Source organism: Amblyraja radiata, chromosome 2 (assembly GCF_010909765.2).
Source record: "Amblyraja radiata isolate CabotCenter1 chromosome 2, sAmbRad1.1.pri, whole genome shotgun sequence".
Taxonomy (NCBI): Eukaryota; Metazoa; Chordata; class Chondrichthyes; order Rajiformes; family Rajidae; genus Amblyraja; species Amblyraja radiata.
Window position 1 is genome coordinate 123307743 of NC_045957.1, and position 14009 is coordinate 123321751.

The 14009-nt window shown below is 46.0% G+C and overlaps 1 protein-coding gene across 2 annotated transcripts in view; it reads left to right on the forward strand.

The window, feature by feature from the left end:
• Positions 1 to 13164, forward strand: part of pak1ip1 (PAK1 interacting protein 1) — a 34781-nt gene extending 21617 nt beyond the window's left edge. For both annotated transcript variants that reach the window (XM_033014927.1, XM_033014920.1), the window contains exons 6-10: positions 451 to 596; positions 1938 to 2035; positions 9323 to 9422; positions 12049 to 12166; positions 12834 to 13164. In XM_033014927.1, coding sequence (XP_032870818.1) covers positions 451 to 596; positions 1938 to 2035; positions 9323 to 9422; positions 12049 to 12166; positions 12834 to 12991 — 620 coding nt within the window. In that variant the 3' untranslated portion in view covers positions 12992 to 13164. The remainder of the gene's footprint in view (positions 1 to 450; positions 597 to 1937; positions 2036 to 9322; positions 9423 to 12048; positions 12167 to 12833) is intronic.
• Positions 13165 to 14009: the final 845 nt, after the last annotated feature.

Below are 14009 nucleotides of genomic sequence, written 5' to 3' on the forward strand. Positions count from 1 at the left end.
TTCTGAAGTTGTAGTCGGCAGGGCAGTACTCTGCATATCGCCAACTTGGATGTGTTGTGCATATTAACGTGCTGTTAATGCCCCCTTAAAACTGTCTAATGAAGGTGATTTGACTATATTGTTGTCTAGTTTATTCCTTTCCCTTAAGATTTTTACTATGGTGTTGTTCGTGCACTCAGAAGACATAGGTGCAGAAATAGGTGCATTCATCCCATCGAGTCTACTCCTCCATTCAATCGTGGCTGATCTATCTCTCCCTCTCGACCCCCATTCACCTGCCCCCGGACGCCCGCACCAATCGAGAACCCATGAACCTCTGCTTTAAAAATATCCATTGGTTTGGCCTCGGCAGCCGTCTGTGGCAATGAATGGCACAGATTCACCCCCCCCCTCCGACTAAGGGAATTCCTCCTTGCCTCCTTTCTGAAAGACCCGTTGTTTTTGTTTCAGACGCTCACATTGTCCTTTGGTCCCCCAGTGGAGACAGTTACGTCGTGGTTTCCAATAACCAGTTGGATATTTACTCGTTGCAAACAGCCTCCATCAGTGGTGTCATCACCTGTCAACAAAGGATCTCTTCAGTGCAATATATAATGGTACGTCTGTGTTCGTATTTATCTTAGTTTTGTTTTTTTGCCACGCGTACCGAGGTGCAGTGAAAAGCTTTTTGTTGCGTGCGACAGAGCTGCCAAGTAGTACGGATTTCCCGTATTTTGTACGGAAATGCGATAAGAATATGGATGTACGATTTGGCTTTGTTAAATACGGATTTTTTTTTAAATTGGCCCGACTTCCTGTTTCATCTTGCTGCTTTGAAAACGCAAGAATATAAAAAGTCATACTGAAACTCTAAAAATTATAGCTGATTAAATCTATTAGTATTTTAAATTTCAAGATCTGGAAGAGGGAGTACAGAGAAGGTTCACCAGACTGATTCCTGGGATGTCAGGACTTTCATATGAAGAAAGACTGGATAGACTCGGCTTGTACTCGCTAGAATTTAGAAGATTGAGGGGGGATCTTATAGAAACTTACAAAATTCTTAAGGGGTTGGACAGGCTAGATGCAGGAAGATTGTTCCCGATGTTAGGAAAGTCCAGAACAAGGGGTCACAGTTTAAGGATAAGGGGGAAATCTTTTAGGATGGAGATGAGAATTTACACAGAGAGTGGTGAATCTCTGGAATTCTCTGCCACAGAAAGTAGTTGAGGCCAGTTCTTTGGCTATATTTAAGAGGGAGTTAGATGTGGCCCTTGTGGCTAAAGGGATCAGTGGGTATGGAGAGAAGGCAGGTACAGGATTCTGAGATGGTTGATCAGCCATGATCATATTGAAAGGCGGTGCAGGCTCGAAGGGCCAAATGGCCTACTCCTGCACCTATTTTCTATGTATCTATGAATGGCGGTGTGCTGGCTCGAAGGGCCGAATGGCCTACTGCTGCACCTATTGTCTTGTCTATTGATCTATCTCTCCCCCCCTATCCCCATTCTCCTGCATTCTCCCCATTACCCCTGACACCTGTACTAATCAAGAATCTATCTATCTCTGCCTTAAAAATATCCACTGACTTGGCCTCCACAGCCGTCTGTGCCAATGAATTCCACAGATTCACCACCCTCTGACTAAAGAAATTCCTCCTCTTCCCCTTCCTAAAGGTACATCCTTTTATTTTGAGGCAATGGCCTCTGGTTCTAGACTCTCCCACTAGTGGAAATATCCTCTCGACATCCACTCTATTTAGACCTTTCACTATGTGTACGGGGATCGTGACAAACGCCTCCTGGTGGCGATCCCTGGAAGCGATGAGGGAATCCACATGTTGGACAACGACAAGCCAACAGCGAGCGACATTGTCTGACTCACGAGCAAACGAACTATGTGTGCAATTGCAGTATTCACTTTGTTATTAAAATCAAGTCTGTTCCATTGGTGCACAGGAGTCCATCATTGCCGTTGCTGGAGATGAAGAGAACGTCAGACTCTATGACACAGACTCACAGAACTGTCTCTGTGAATTTGAGGCTCACGAGACCAGGTACAGTGAAATTCTTTGTCGTCCAATAAAGGGTCTCATAAGTTCATAATTGATAGGAGCAGATTTATAGCCCTGTCCCACGGTGCAAATTCATTCCAAGAGCTCTCCCGAGTTTAAAAAAATCAAACTCCAGAGATGCTGCCTGGCCCGCTGAGTTACTCCAGCTTTTTGTGTCTATCGTCAGTTTAAACCAGCATCTGCAGTTCTTTCCTACACGTTTTTGTAGGACTGCAGGTTCATTTGTATTTATGGAAAGAAGTGTGGATAGAAGGCTGGATGGCAGAAGGCAAAGAGTGGCAATAAAGGGGGCTTTGTCTGTTTGGCTGCCAGTGACTAGCGGAGTTCCGCAGGGCTCGGTGCTGGGGCCGCTACTCTTCACGTTGTATATTAATGATTTGGACGAGGGGATTGAAGGCTTTGTGGCCAAGTTTGCAGATGATACAAAGATAGGTGGAGGGGCAGGTAGCTGTAGAGAAAGCAGGGACCCTGCAGAAGGACTTGGACAGGTTAGGAGAGTGGGCAGAGAAGTGGCAAATGGAATATAGTGTAGCAAAGTGTGGAGTCATGCATTGTAGTAGTAGGAATAAAGGCGTAGACTGTTTTCTAAATGGGGAGAGAATCCAGAAATCGGAGGTACAAAGGGACTTGGGAGTGCTGGTGCAGGATTCCCAAAATGGCTAATTTACAAGTCGAATCAGTAGTAAGGAAGGCAAACGCAATGCTGGCATTTATTTAGAGAGGACTAAAGTATAAAAACTGGGATGTAATGCTCCAATAGGCGTTGGTCAGGCCGCATTTGGAGTATTGTGAGCAGTTTTGGGCCCCATATCTGAAGAAGGATGTGCTGGCTCTGGAGAGGGTCCGGAGGAGGTTTACGAGAATGATCCCAGGAATGAGTGGGTTAACATATGATGAGCGTTTGACGGCACTGGGCCTGTACTCGCTGGCGTTTGGAAAGATGAGGGGAAACAATACTTCAAATTGTATCTATGGAAAGAAAAAATGAGATAGACAGACATAAAAAGCTGGAGTAACTCAGCGGGACAGGCAGCATCACTGGAGAGAAGGAATGGGTGACGTTTCTGGTCGAGACCCTTCTTCAGACTGACCCGAAATGTCACCCATTCCTTCTCTCCAGAGATGCTGCCTGTCTCACTAAGTTACTCCAGCTTTTTGTGTCGATCTTCGGTTTAAACCAGCATCTGCAGTTCCTTCTTATGCAAAGAAAATGAGATAATAGTTTGTTCATTCTTCAACTTTGGTTGTGTTTGTTGAGGGTTAAACGTTATCCAGAACACCAGGGCAACTCCCTGCAGTACTTCGAACCAAGACAGCTCCTCACTCTTGGAATAATACTGAGGAACTTTTATCTTTCTATAAACAGACGGGGCCTCCAGTCAATCAATGGGAATTTGACCACTCCTCAGTTTAGTTTATTGTCACGTGTACCGTGAGGTGCAGTGAAACACTTTTGTTGCGTGCTAACCAGTCAGCGGAAAGACAATACATGATTCCAATCGAGCCATTTACAGTGCATGCATGATGAGGGAATAACATTTAGTGCAAGGTAAAGTCCAGTCAAGGATAGTCCGAGGGACATCAAAGAGGTAGATGGTAGTTTAGGACTGCTCGCTGGTTGTGGTAGGATGGTTCAGTTGCCTGATAACAGCGGGGAAGAAACTGTCCCTGTATCTGGAGGGGTGCGTTTTCTCGCTTCTGTTCCTCTTGCCTGATGGGAGAGGGGGAGAAGAGGGAGTGGCTGGGATGCGACTGCATTACTTAAACATTCGACGTACATCGTGTGTTTTCCTGTACGGTGCTTGATGTACGGAGGCACATGGATATGCAGGGAATGGAGGGACATGGATCATAGAACATGGAGCAGAACAGCACAGCAACGGGCCCTTCGGCCCACAATGTCTGTGCCGAACATGATGCCAAGTTAAGCTGATCTCTTCTGCCTGAACACAATCAATATCCCTCTATTCTGCGGCGAATTGTGGACGTAGCCCAGACCATCACATAAACCAACTTCCCTTCCACTGACTCCATCTACACCTCACGCTGCCTCGGCAAGGCCAGCAGCATAATCAAGGACCAGCCTCACCCTGGCCACTCCCTCTTCTCCCCTCTCCCATCGGGCAAGAGGTACAGAAGTGTGAAAACGCACACCTCCAGATTCAGGGACAGTTTCTTCCCAGCTGTTATCAGGCAACTGAACCATCCTACCACAACCAGAGAGCGGTGCTGAACTACTATCTACCTCAATGGTTACCCATGGTCTATCTTTGATCGGACTTTACTGGCTTTACCTTGCACTAAACGTTATTCCCTTATCATGTATCTGTACACTGTAAATGGCTTGATTATAATCATGTATGGTCTTTCTGCTGACTGAATAGCAGGCAACAGACTGGATAGCTTTTCACTGTACCTTGGTGCGTGTGACAATAGACCAAACTAAAACTCCCTGCACGTCAATGTAACAATCTAAAAGCCTGTTAAACGCCACTATCGTATCTGCCTCCACCACCATCCACAGCAGCGAGTTCCAGGCTCCCACCACCCTGTGTAAGAAAAAATACTTGCCCCGCACATCTCCATTAAACATTGTCCCTCTCACCTTATAACTCTGCCTCTAGTGTTGGATAATTCAGAGCTGCCAAGTAGTACGGACTTTCCGTATTTTGTACGGAAATGCGATTAGAATACGAATGTACGGTTTTGTTTTTGTTAAATACGGATTTTAATATACGGAGTTCAGTTCAGTCTGAAGAAGGGTCTCGACCAGAAACGTCCCTCGACCAGAAACGTCACCCATTCCTTCTCTCCAGAGTCGCTGCCTGTCCCGCTCCAGGTTTAAACAGAGCGCTGTCAGTTTAACCCGTGGGAATTTAAACAAAGAGCTGTCGGCTACAGCGCTATGGGTTCTAAAAATAGCGCTACCGGCTGGAGCGCTATGTGCTTTAAACATGGCGCTATGGGCTTTTTGCATAGCACTATGGGCCAGGCGGTTCAGGAAAATTCTCGTATAACAATTGGTCTTTGGAATTCTCTTTCTCAGTGGAAGTTGAGCCTTTGATTATTTTACAGGCAGTGGTAGAATTCTGGATAAGCCTAGTGGTGAAAGGTTACCAGTGGGATTGCAGTTACATTGGGATTGGCCCTGATTTTACAGAACGGTGGGTGGGCTCACGGGGGAAAGAGGGAGGGGTGAAGAGAGGGGAGGGAAAGGGGGAGAAGGAGAGAGGGAGGGAGAGAGGGAGTAAGGGAATAAGAGGGAGGGAGAAAAAAGGGAAGGTGACGAGAGGGAGGGTGGGGGGGAAGGAGAGAGGGAGCGAGGGAGGGAGGGAGAGGGAGGCTTCCAAAATGGCTTCTACACCATGATCTGGTGCTAAAAGCAGGAAGCAGCCGTTCAAACAGCCGTATACAAGGAGATGGCAATGAATGCACTGTCAAATAAGGTGCGTAGAAGACATGTCAATTGGTAGCAAAGTTATACATTCGTGTATTCTTACATGGGTACGGGTATATATTTTTCAGCAAAATGGCACCGCGTAAAAATACTGATTTCCTTAGCAAAATACTGATTTTCAGGTACTAGAATACTGAAATGCTCTGACAAAACTTGGCAGCTCTGATAATTCCATCCTGAGGGAAAAAATGATCTGTCTGTCTACACTATCTAAGCCTCTGATCATTTTATATACTTCTCTCAGATCTCCCTTCAACCCTCGACGTTCCAGAGAAAACAATCCAAAGTCTGTCTAACCTCCTATCCAGGAAGCAGAATAATAATAATAATCTTCTGAGTCAGGCAGGAAAATAGTATCTGAACACCCAACAGATCTTCAGGTTCAGGAGCAGCTTCTTCCCTACAATATAGGTGCAGCGGTAGAGTTTGGTTTTAGTTTAGTTTAGAGATACAGCGTGGAAACAGGTTCTTCGGCCCAGCGAGTCCACGCCGACCAGCGATCACCCCGTACACTAGCACTATCTTACACACTAGGGACAATTTACAATTTTTACCAAAGCCAATTAACCTACAGACCTGCACGTCTTTGGGATGTGCGATGAAACCGGAGCACCCGGCGAAAGCCCCCCACGCTGTCTCAGGGAGAACGTACAAACTCCACAGAGACAGCACTCGTGGTCAGTATCGAACCCGTGTCTCTTGCGCTGTGAGGCAGGCAGCATCATCAGAGTAACCCACGCCACCCTGACCACGCTCTCATTTCACCCCCTGCCATCGGGAAGAAGGTACACGAGCCTGAAAACTGTAACGTCCAGGTTCAGGAACGGCTCCTTCCCTACAGCCATCTGGCTATTAAACACTACAACCTCTAAATAAGCTCTGAACTACATAGACTTGGGAATGTAGGAAGGAACTACAGATGCTGGTTTAAACCGAAGATAGACACAAAAAGCTGGAGTCAAGGGCCTGTCCCACTTTTCACGACCTAATTCACGACCATTTTTACTCGTGGACATTTTTCATCATGTAGAAAAAACGCCCCGACCTACTTGATGTCACAAGTACCTACGACTAGCATCGTGGCCTGCTACGACCTACCTACGATCTCCTACGACCTTGTGACGACCATGCTGCGAGTATGAGTCAAGGGCAAACTGGCCGAGGTCGTGAATTAGGTCGTGAAAGTGGGACAGGCCCTTCACTCAGCGGGACAGGCAGCATCTCTGGAGAGAAGGAATGGGTGACGTTTCGGGTCCAGACCCTTCTTCAGACTAGACGGGGGTATTATCTATATCTATTCACTATTATTATTTTTTTTTTTTTTAAATAAATGATGCTGTTTGCAAGTAAGAATTCAATTGTTTTGTTTAGGGACATGACAATAACACTCTTGAATCTTGTTATCGAAGATATGCTGTCAGTTCTGGAGCGTGATCAGTCTGTGTTGAGGGAGGGTGCTGCCTTTTGGGTGTGTGATGAGTTTGATAACACTGGTGGATGGGGGAGGTATAGCCTTTGCGCCACGAACATTGCAAAGGACGTCTTATCACATCTGCGCAGCGGAATGTTCATCTCTTCAATCCAATGCATTTTCCACCTTGCTACTTTCACAGAGCGATACAGCGTGGCAACAAGCCTTTTGGCCCAACTGGCCCGTACCGACCAACATGTGCCATGCACACTAGTCCCACCTGCCCGCATTTGGCTCATATACCTCTGAACCTGATTCTTGCTATTGAGGGAGTGCAGCGTAGGTTTACAAGGTTAATTCCCGGGACGGCGGGGCTGAGAGAATGGAGTGGCTGGGCTTGTATAACCATATAACCATATAACAATTACAGCACGGAAACAGGCCATCTCGACCCTTCTAGTCCGTGCCGAACACGTATTCTCCCCATGTCCCATATAACTGCGCTCAGACCATAACCCTCCATTCCTTTCCTGTCCATATAACTATCCAATTTATTTTTAAATGATAAAAACGAACCTGCCTCCACCACCTTCACTGGAAGCTCATTCCACACAGCCACCACTCTCTGAGTAAAGAAGTTCCCCCTCATGTTACCCCTAAACTTCAGTCCCTTAATTCTCAAGTCATGTCCCCTTGTTTGAATCTTCCCTACTCTCAGTGGGAAAAGCTTATCCACGTCAACTCTGTCTATCCCTCTCATCACTTTAAAGACCTCTATCAAGTCCCCCCTTAACCTTCTGCGCTCCAAAGAATAAAGCCCTAACTTGTTCAACCCTTCTCTGTAACTTAGTTGCTGAAACCCAGGCAACATTCTAGTAAATCTCCTCTGTACTCTCTCTATTTTGTTGACATCCTTCCTATAATTAGGCGACCAAAATTGTACACCATACTCCAGAATTGGCCTTACCAATGCCTTGTACAATTTTAACATTACATCCCAACTTCTATACTCAATGGTACACAAAATTGCTGGGGAAACTCAGCGGGTGCAGCAGCATCTATGGAGCGAAGGAAATAGGCGACGTTTCGGGCCGAAACCCTTCTTCAGACCTCTCTCCTCCTTTCTATACTCAATGCTCTGATTTATAAAGGCCAGCACACCAAAAGCTTTCTTTACCACCCTATCTACATGAGATTCCACTTTCAGGGAACTGTGCACAGTTATTCCCAGATCCCTCTGTTCACCTGCATTCTTCAATCCCCTACCATTTACCATGTACGTCCTATTTTGATTTGCCTTGCCAAGATGTAGCACCTCACACTTATCAGCATTAAACTCCATCTGCCATCTTTCAGCCCACTCTTCCAACTGGCATAAATCTCTCTGTAGACTTTAAAAATCTACTTCATTATCCACAACCCCACCTATCTTAGTATCATCTGCATACTTACTAATCCAATTTACCACACCATCATCCAGATCATTGATGTACATGACAAACAACAGTGGACCCAACACAGATCCCTGTGGCACCCCACTAGTCACTGGCCTCCAACCTGACAAACAACCATCCACCATTACTCTCTGGCATCTCCCATATATACTCTGGAATTTAGAAGGATAAGAGGATATCTTATTGAAACATATAAGATTGTTAAGGTTTTGGACATGCTAGAGGCAGGAAGCATGTTCCCGATGTTGGGGGAGTCCAGAACCAGGGGCCACAGTTTAAGAATAAGGAGTAAGCCATTTAGAACGGAGACGAGGAAACACTTTTTCTCACAGAGAGTGGTGAGTCTGTGGAATTCTCTGCCTCAGAGGGCGGTGGAGGCAGGTTCTCTGGATGCTTTCAAGAGAGAGCCAGATAGGGCTCTTAAAAATAGTGGAGTCAGGGGATATGGGGAGAAGGCAGGAACGAGGTACTGATTGGGGATGATCAGCCATGATCACATTGAATCTCCAAATGGCCTACTCCTGCACCTATTGTCTATTGTCTATAAAAGTGTATAAGATCATGGGATAAATAGATCGGGAAATAGACAGACTCTTTTACCCAGAACAGGGGAATCAAGAACCAGAGGACATAAGTTTATGGTGGGTGGGAAAGATTTAATATAAATCTGAGGGGCAACGTTTTCATACAAAGGGTGGGGGGTGAATGGAACGAGCTGCAGGAGGAGTTAGTTGGGGCAGGGGACTATTGCAACGTTTAAGTAACACTTAAGACAAGTGCATGGATAGGACAGGTTTAGCGGGATATGGGCCAAATGCAGGCAGGTGGGACTAGTGTAGATGGGACATGTTGGTTGGCGTGGCGAGATGGGCCGAAGGGCCTGTTTCCGCGCTGGATGTCGCTATGACTTTATAATCATCTAACTTCAACTTTTAAATTTGCTTCAGAGTGAAAGCCTTGCACTTCTTCCGAGTGGGAGAGAATAACGTTCTTGCCACTGCTTCCAGCGATGGCTACATTAAACTGTGGAAGCTGAATGTCGAGGAGGTAAGCATGCATTTCATTTCATGAATGATAACGTGCGACCTGGAATGAGATGGGGAGTGGAAGGCACGTCGAGATGTAATGGCGCCCCGTCAGAGTTCTCTGTATCGGTGTCTCGCTTCAAGGCAGAGTAAAGGGCCTGTCCCACTTTCACGACCTCTGCCGAGTTTGCCCTTGACTCATACTCGCAGCATGGTCGTCACGAGGTCGTAGGTAGGTCGTGGCAGGCCGTGATGCTAGTCTTAGGTACTCGTGGCATCAAGTAGGTCGAGGCGTTTTTTCTAGCCTGATGTAAAATGTCCACGAGTAAAAAAGGTTGTGAATTAGGTCATGAAAGTGGGACAGGCCCTTAATGACGAAGCGCACGGCTATTTTCTGTGTCTGTCCGGCTGGATCGGAACGTAGAGCTCACTAACGCAACACAACTGGAGCTCAGTGGAAACATCTCTACAGGGCGGCACAGTGGCGCGCGCAGCAGTGGAGTTGCTGCCTTGCAGCGCTAGAAACCCATATTCGATCCTGACTATGGGCGCTGGCTGTATGGAATTTGTACATTCTCCCTGTGACCGCGTGGGTTTTCTCCGGTTTCCTCCCACACTCCAAACAAGTCCAGGTTTGGAGGTTGTAAATAAGTATGTTACACAGCCTGGTGTTTAAAGTCATGTTTAATTGTTACACATAATATAGCAGTACAGCAGGTTGTTAGTTGCTAGTTCATCATCACCGCTTCCAGGACTACCTAGTGTAGGAAGTGGGTGTTAGTATAAAGCATGCAGTAAGGTGGGGTTAGTGATGTTACTCTACTATGATTGGTTTACATGCAATAACCAATCTACAGAGGTTAATTAGCCTCTGTAAATTTTAAATATTCCCTGGAATATTTACAAAATTTACAAAATTACAGAATTTACAAAATTCTTAAGGGGTTGGACAGGCTAGATGCAGGAAGATTGTTCCCGATGTTGGGGATGTCCAGAACAAGGGGTTACAGTTTAAGGATAAGGGGGAAATCTTTTAGGACCGAGACGAGAAAAACATTTTTCACACAGAGAGTGGAAAAATCTCTGGAATTCTCTGCCACAGAAGGTAGTTGAGGCCAGTTCATTGGCTATATTTAAGAGGGAGTTAGATGTGGCCCTTGTGGCTAAAGGTATCAGGGGGTATGGAGAGAAGGCAGGTACAGGATACTGAGTTGGATGATCAGCCATGATCATATTGAATGGCGGTGCAGGCGCGAAGGGCCGAATGGCCTACTCCTGCACCTATGTTTCTATGATTCTATGGTGTGCAGGATAGTGCTTGTATACGGGGTGATGGCTAGTCGGTGCGGATGCAGTGGGCAGAAGGGCCTTTTTCCATGCTGTATCTCTAAAGTCAACAGTAAAGACTAAAAACCATATTATAAACCAGAATCTGCAGTTCCTTGTATCTGAAATGGAAACGGATAAGACCATAGGAGTAGAATTAGGCCATTCGGCCCATCGAGTCTTGCCCGTCATTCAATCGTGGCTGATCTATTTTTCCCTCTCAACCCCATTCTCCTGCCTTCTCCCCACAACCCCTGACACATTTACCAATCAAGAACTTGTCAATCTCCACTTCATAAATACCCGATGATGACCTCCACAGCTGTCTGTGGCAATGAATTCTACAGATTCACCACTCTCTGGGTAAATAGATTCCTCCTCGTCTCGATTCTAAAGGTGCGTCCTTTTATTCTGAGGCTAAAAGATTGAAATTATGTTCCGATCTGAAACATCATCTGTCCGTTCCCTCCTCAGATACTGCCTGACCCTCTGTGCACCTCCAGTACTTTAGTATGTTGTTCGAAAGAGACTTGTGAATAGAAACAGAATTGTGAAATGTGTTTAAGACCAAAAGTGAACTCTTGCAAATAAAGACATTTGCAAATAAAAAGCTGAGAAAATTCATCAGTTGAGCAGTTAGTGTTTTGGGTGTAAAGTTCATCTTTTTTCTCTCAAGTCTAGGGGCTAATGGAATCAAGGGATATGGGGTGAAGGCAGGCACGGGTTATTGATTGGGGACAATCAACCATGATCACAATGAATGGCGGTGCTGGCTCGAAGAGCCGAATGGCCTTCTCCTGCACCTATTTTCTATGTTTCTATGTCTGGGGAAATAAAATGGCATCACGGGAGTTATTTTTAACAGAAGACATTAACGGAAGGACACTAAATGCTGGAGTAACTCAGCGAGTCAGGCAGCATCTCTGGTGAACATGGATAGGTGACATTTCAGGTTGGGACCCTACTGCAGAGCAAAGAAGGGTCTCGACCAGAATAATCACCTATCCATGTTCTCCAGAGATGCTGCCTGACCCGCTGAGTTACTCCAGCACTCTGTGAAACGTCGCCTATCCATGTTCTCCACAGATGCTGCCTGACCCGCTGAGTTACTCCAGCACTCTGTGAAACGTCGCCTATCCATGTTCTCAAGAGATGCTGCCTGACCCGCTGAGTTACTCCAGCACTCGATATCCTTTTGTCTATTAACCAGCATCAACGGTTCTTTGTTTTGTTTGTTTGAACACTAACGTAATTATTGGCTTAAAGGTCTCTAGTGCACGTCTGTGGATGATGGCTACAATTTATATCTATTTTTGTTTTAGATTCAGAAATGTCCAGAACTGCTAAGTGAAGTCGACACCAAAGCTCGGCTCACCTGTCTAGCTGTGTGGCTGTCAAGTGTCACACAAGGAGTGGCAGATCAAGGCGCACACGGACAAGGTATAGAGACACATTTCCACTCTCCAAGTATCTTCCTAATTTGAGGAAGGACATTCTTGCTATTGAGGGAGTGCAGCGTAGGTTTACAAGGGTTGATTCCTGGGATACGGGACTGTCATATGCTGAGAGAATGGAGCAGCTGGGCTTGTACACTCTGGAATTTAGAAGGATGAGGGGTGATCTTATAGAGTCTTATTGACTCGAGGGCCTGAGCTATAAGGAGAGGTTGGGCATGCTAGGACCTTATTCCTTGGAACGCAGGAGGATGAGGGGTGATCTTATAGAAGTGTATAAGATCATGAGGGGGCTAGGGTGAATGCACAGAATCTTTTACCCAGAGTAGGTGGATCAAGAACCAGAGGACATAGTTTAAGGTGAAGGGGGAAAGATTTGATAGGAATCTGAGGGGCAACTGTTTCACACAGGGTGGTGGGTGTATAGAACGAGCTGCAAAATAAAGCAAGGACTATCACAACATTTGAAATACAGTTAGGCAGGTACTTGGATAGGATAGGATATGGGCCAAATGCAAGCAGGTGGGACTAGTGTAGATGGGGCATCTTAATCGGCATGGGCATGTTGGGCCGAAGGGCCTGTTTCCGTGCAGTACGACTCTCATTGTTCTCTTCAGTTTTTTAACTATTTTCCCGCATTTGTTCTTTTGCAGAAGATGCAGCTACGAATAAATGTTTTAAAGAAAATAAAATTAAAATGGAGGCAACTCTCTCGGTCGGGGCCACACCTCCAGAGACAAAGCGGCAAATTTTACACAAGAGAAAAACAGTTGTTAAAACAAAGGTGAAAACAAAGAAAATTAAGCAATAAATGAACTTGAAATAAACTCTTTCCTTTAGGGTGAAGAAAATATGCAGCCATGGCATTTTTTACGGTTTATGTATTTGTAAAAAAAATGTGTGGACGTTATTGGCATTCTCCAAACAGACTGCTTTCTTACAGTTAATCTTGATACCACAAAATAAAAATATGTTTAATTACTAGATTATTATTAATTTGGGAATTTGAAGTCCAGTTGCCAGATTAGAACTTGCTTTTAGCGGTGAGCTTTGGAGTCAGTCACACTGCACGGAAGAGGATCCTTTGGCCTGATTTGACCAATGCAGACCAAGATAGCCCATCCAAGCTCGTCCTAGCCACGTACCTATCCGATTGTCTTTTAAATGCTGTCACACTACCTGTCCCGCCTGAAGTTACTCCAGCATTTTGTGTGTGTTATCTTCGACGTGAATCAGCATCTGCAGTTTCTTCCCACACATACTACCTTAGTGATCAGTTTGTTGTCACCCGTACCGAGGTACAATGAAAAGCTTTTGTCGCGTGCTAACCAGTCGGTGGAAAGACTATACACTGAAGAAGAAGGGTCTCTACACAAAACGCCACCCTTCTCTCCTTCTCTTAGACTTAGATCCTTTATTTGTCATTCAGACCTTTCGGTCTGAATGAAATGCCGTTGCCTGCAGCCATACATATAATAATAAACAACAAAACACACAATAAACACAAATTAACATCCACCACAGTGAGTTCACCAGGCACCTCCTCACTGTGATGGAGGCAAAAATCTTAGGGTTACTGTCTCTTCCCTCCTCATTCTCCCTCTGCGCTGAGGCGATATGTTGTTACCCCACCGGGCGATGGTAAGTCAGTCCCGCGGCTCAACCGAGCTCCGCGAACGGGCCGGTTCAAGCTCCGCGGCCCGGGGGTGGTCGAAGCTGCCGCCCTCCAGTCCAGCGGACGCAACTGTTGCCGCGGGAGCTCCGGAAAAAGCACCAGCCTGTGACCTGCGAGTTCCCGACGATGTCGTCCACTGGCCCGCGGCCGAGCC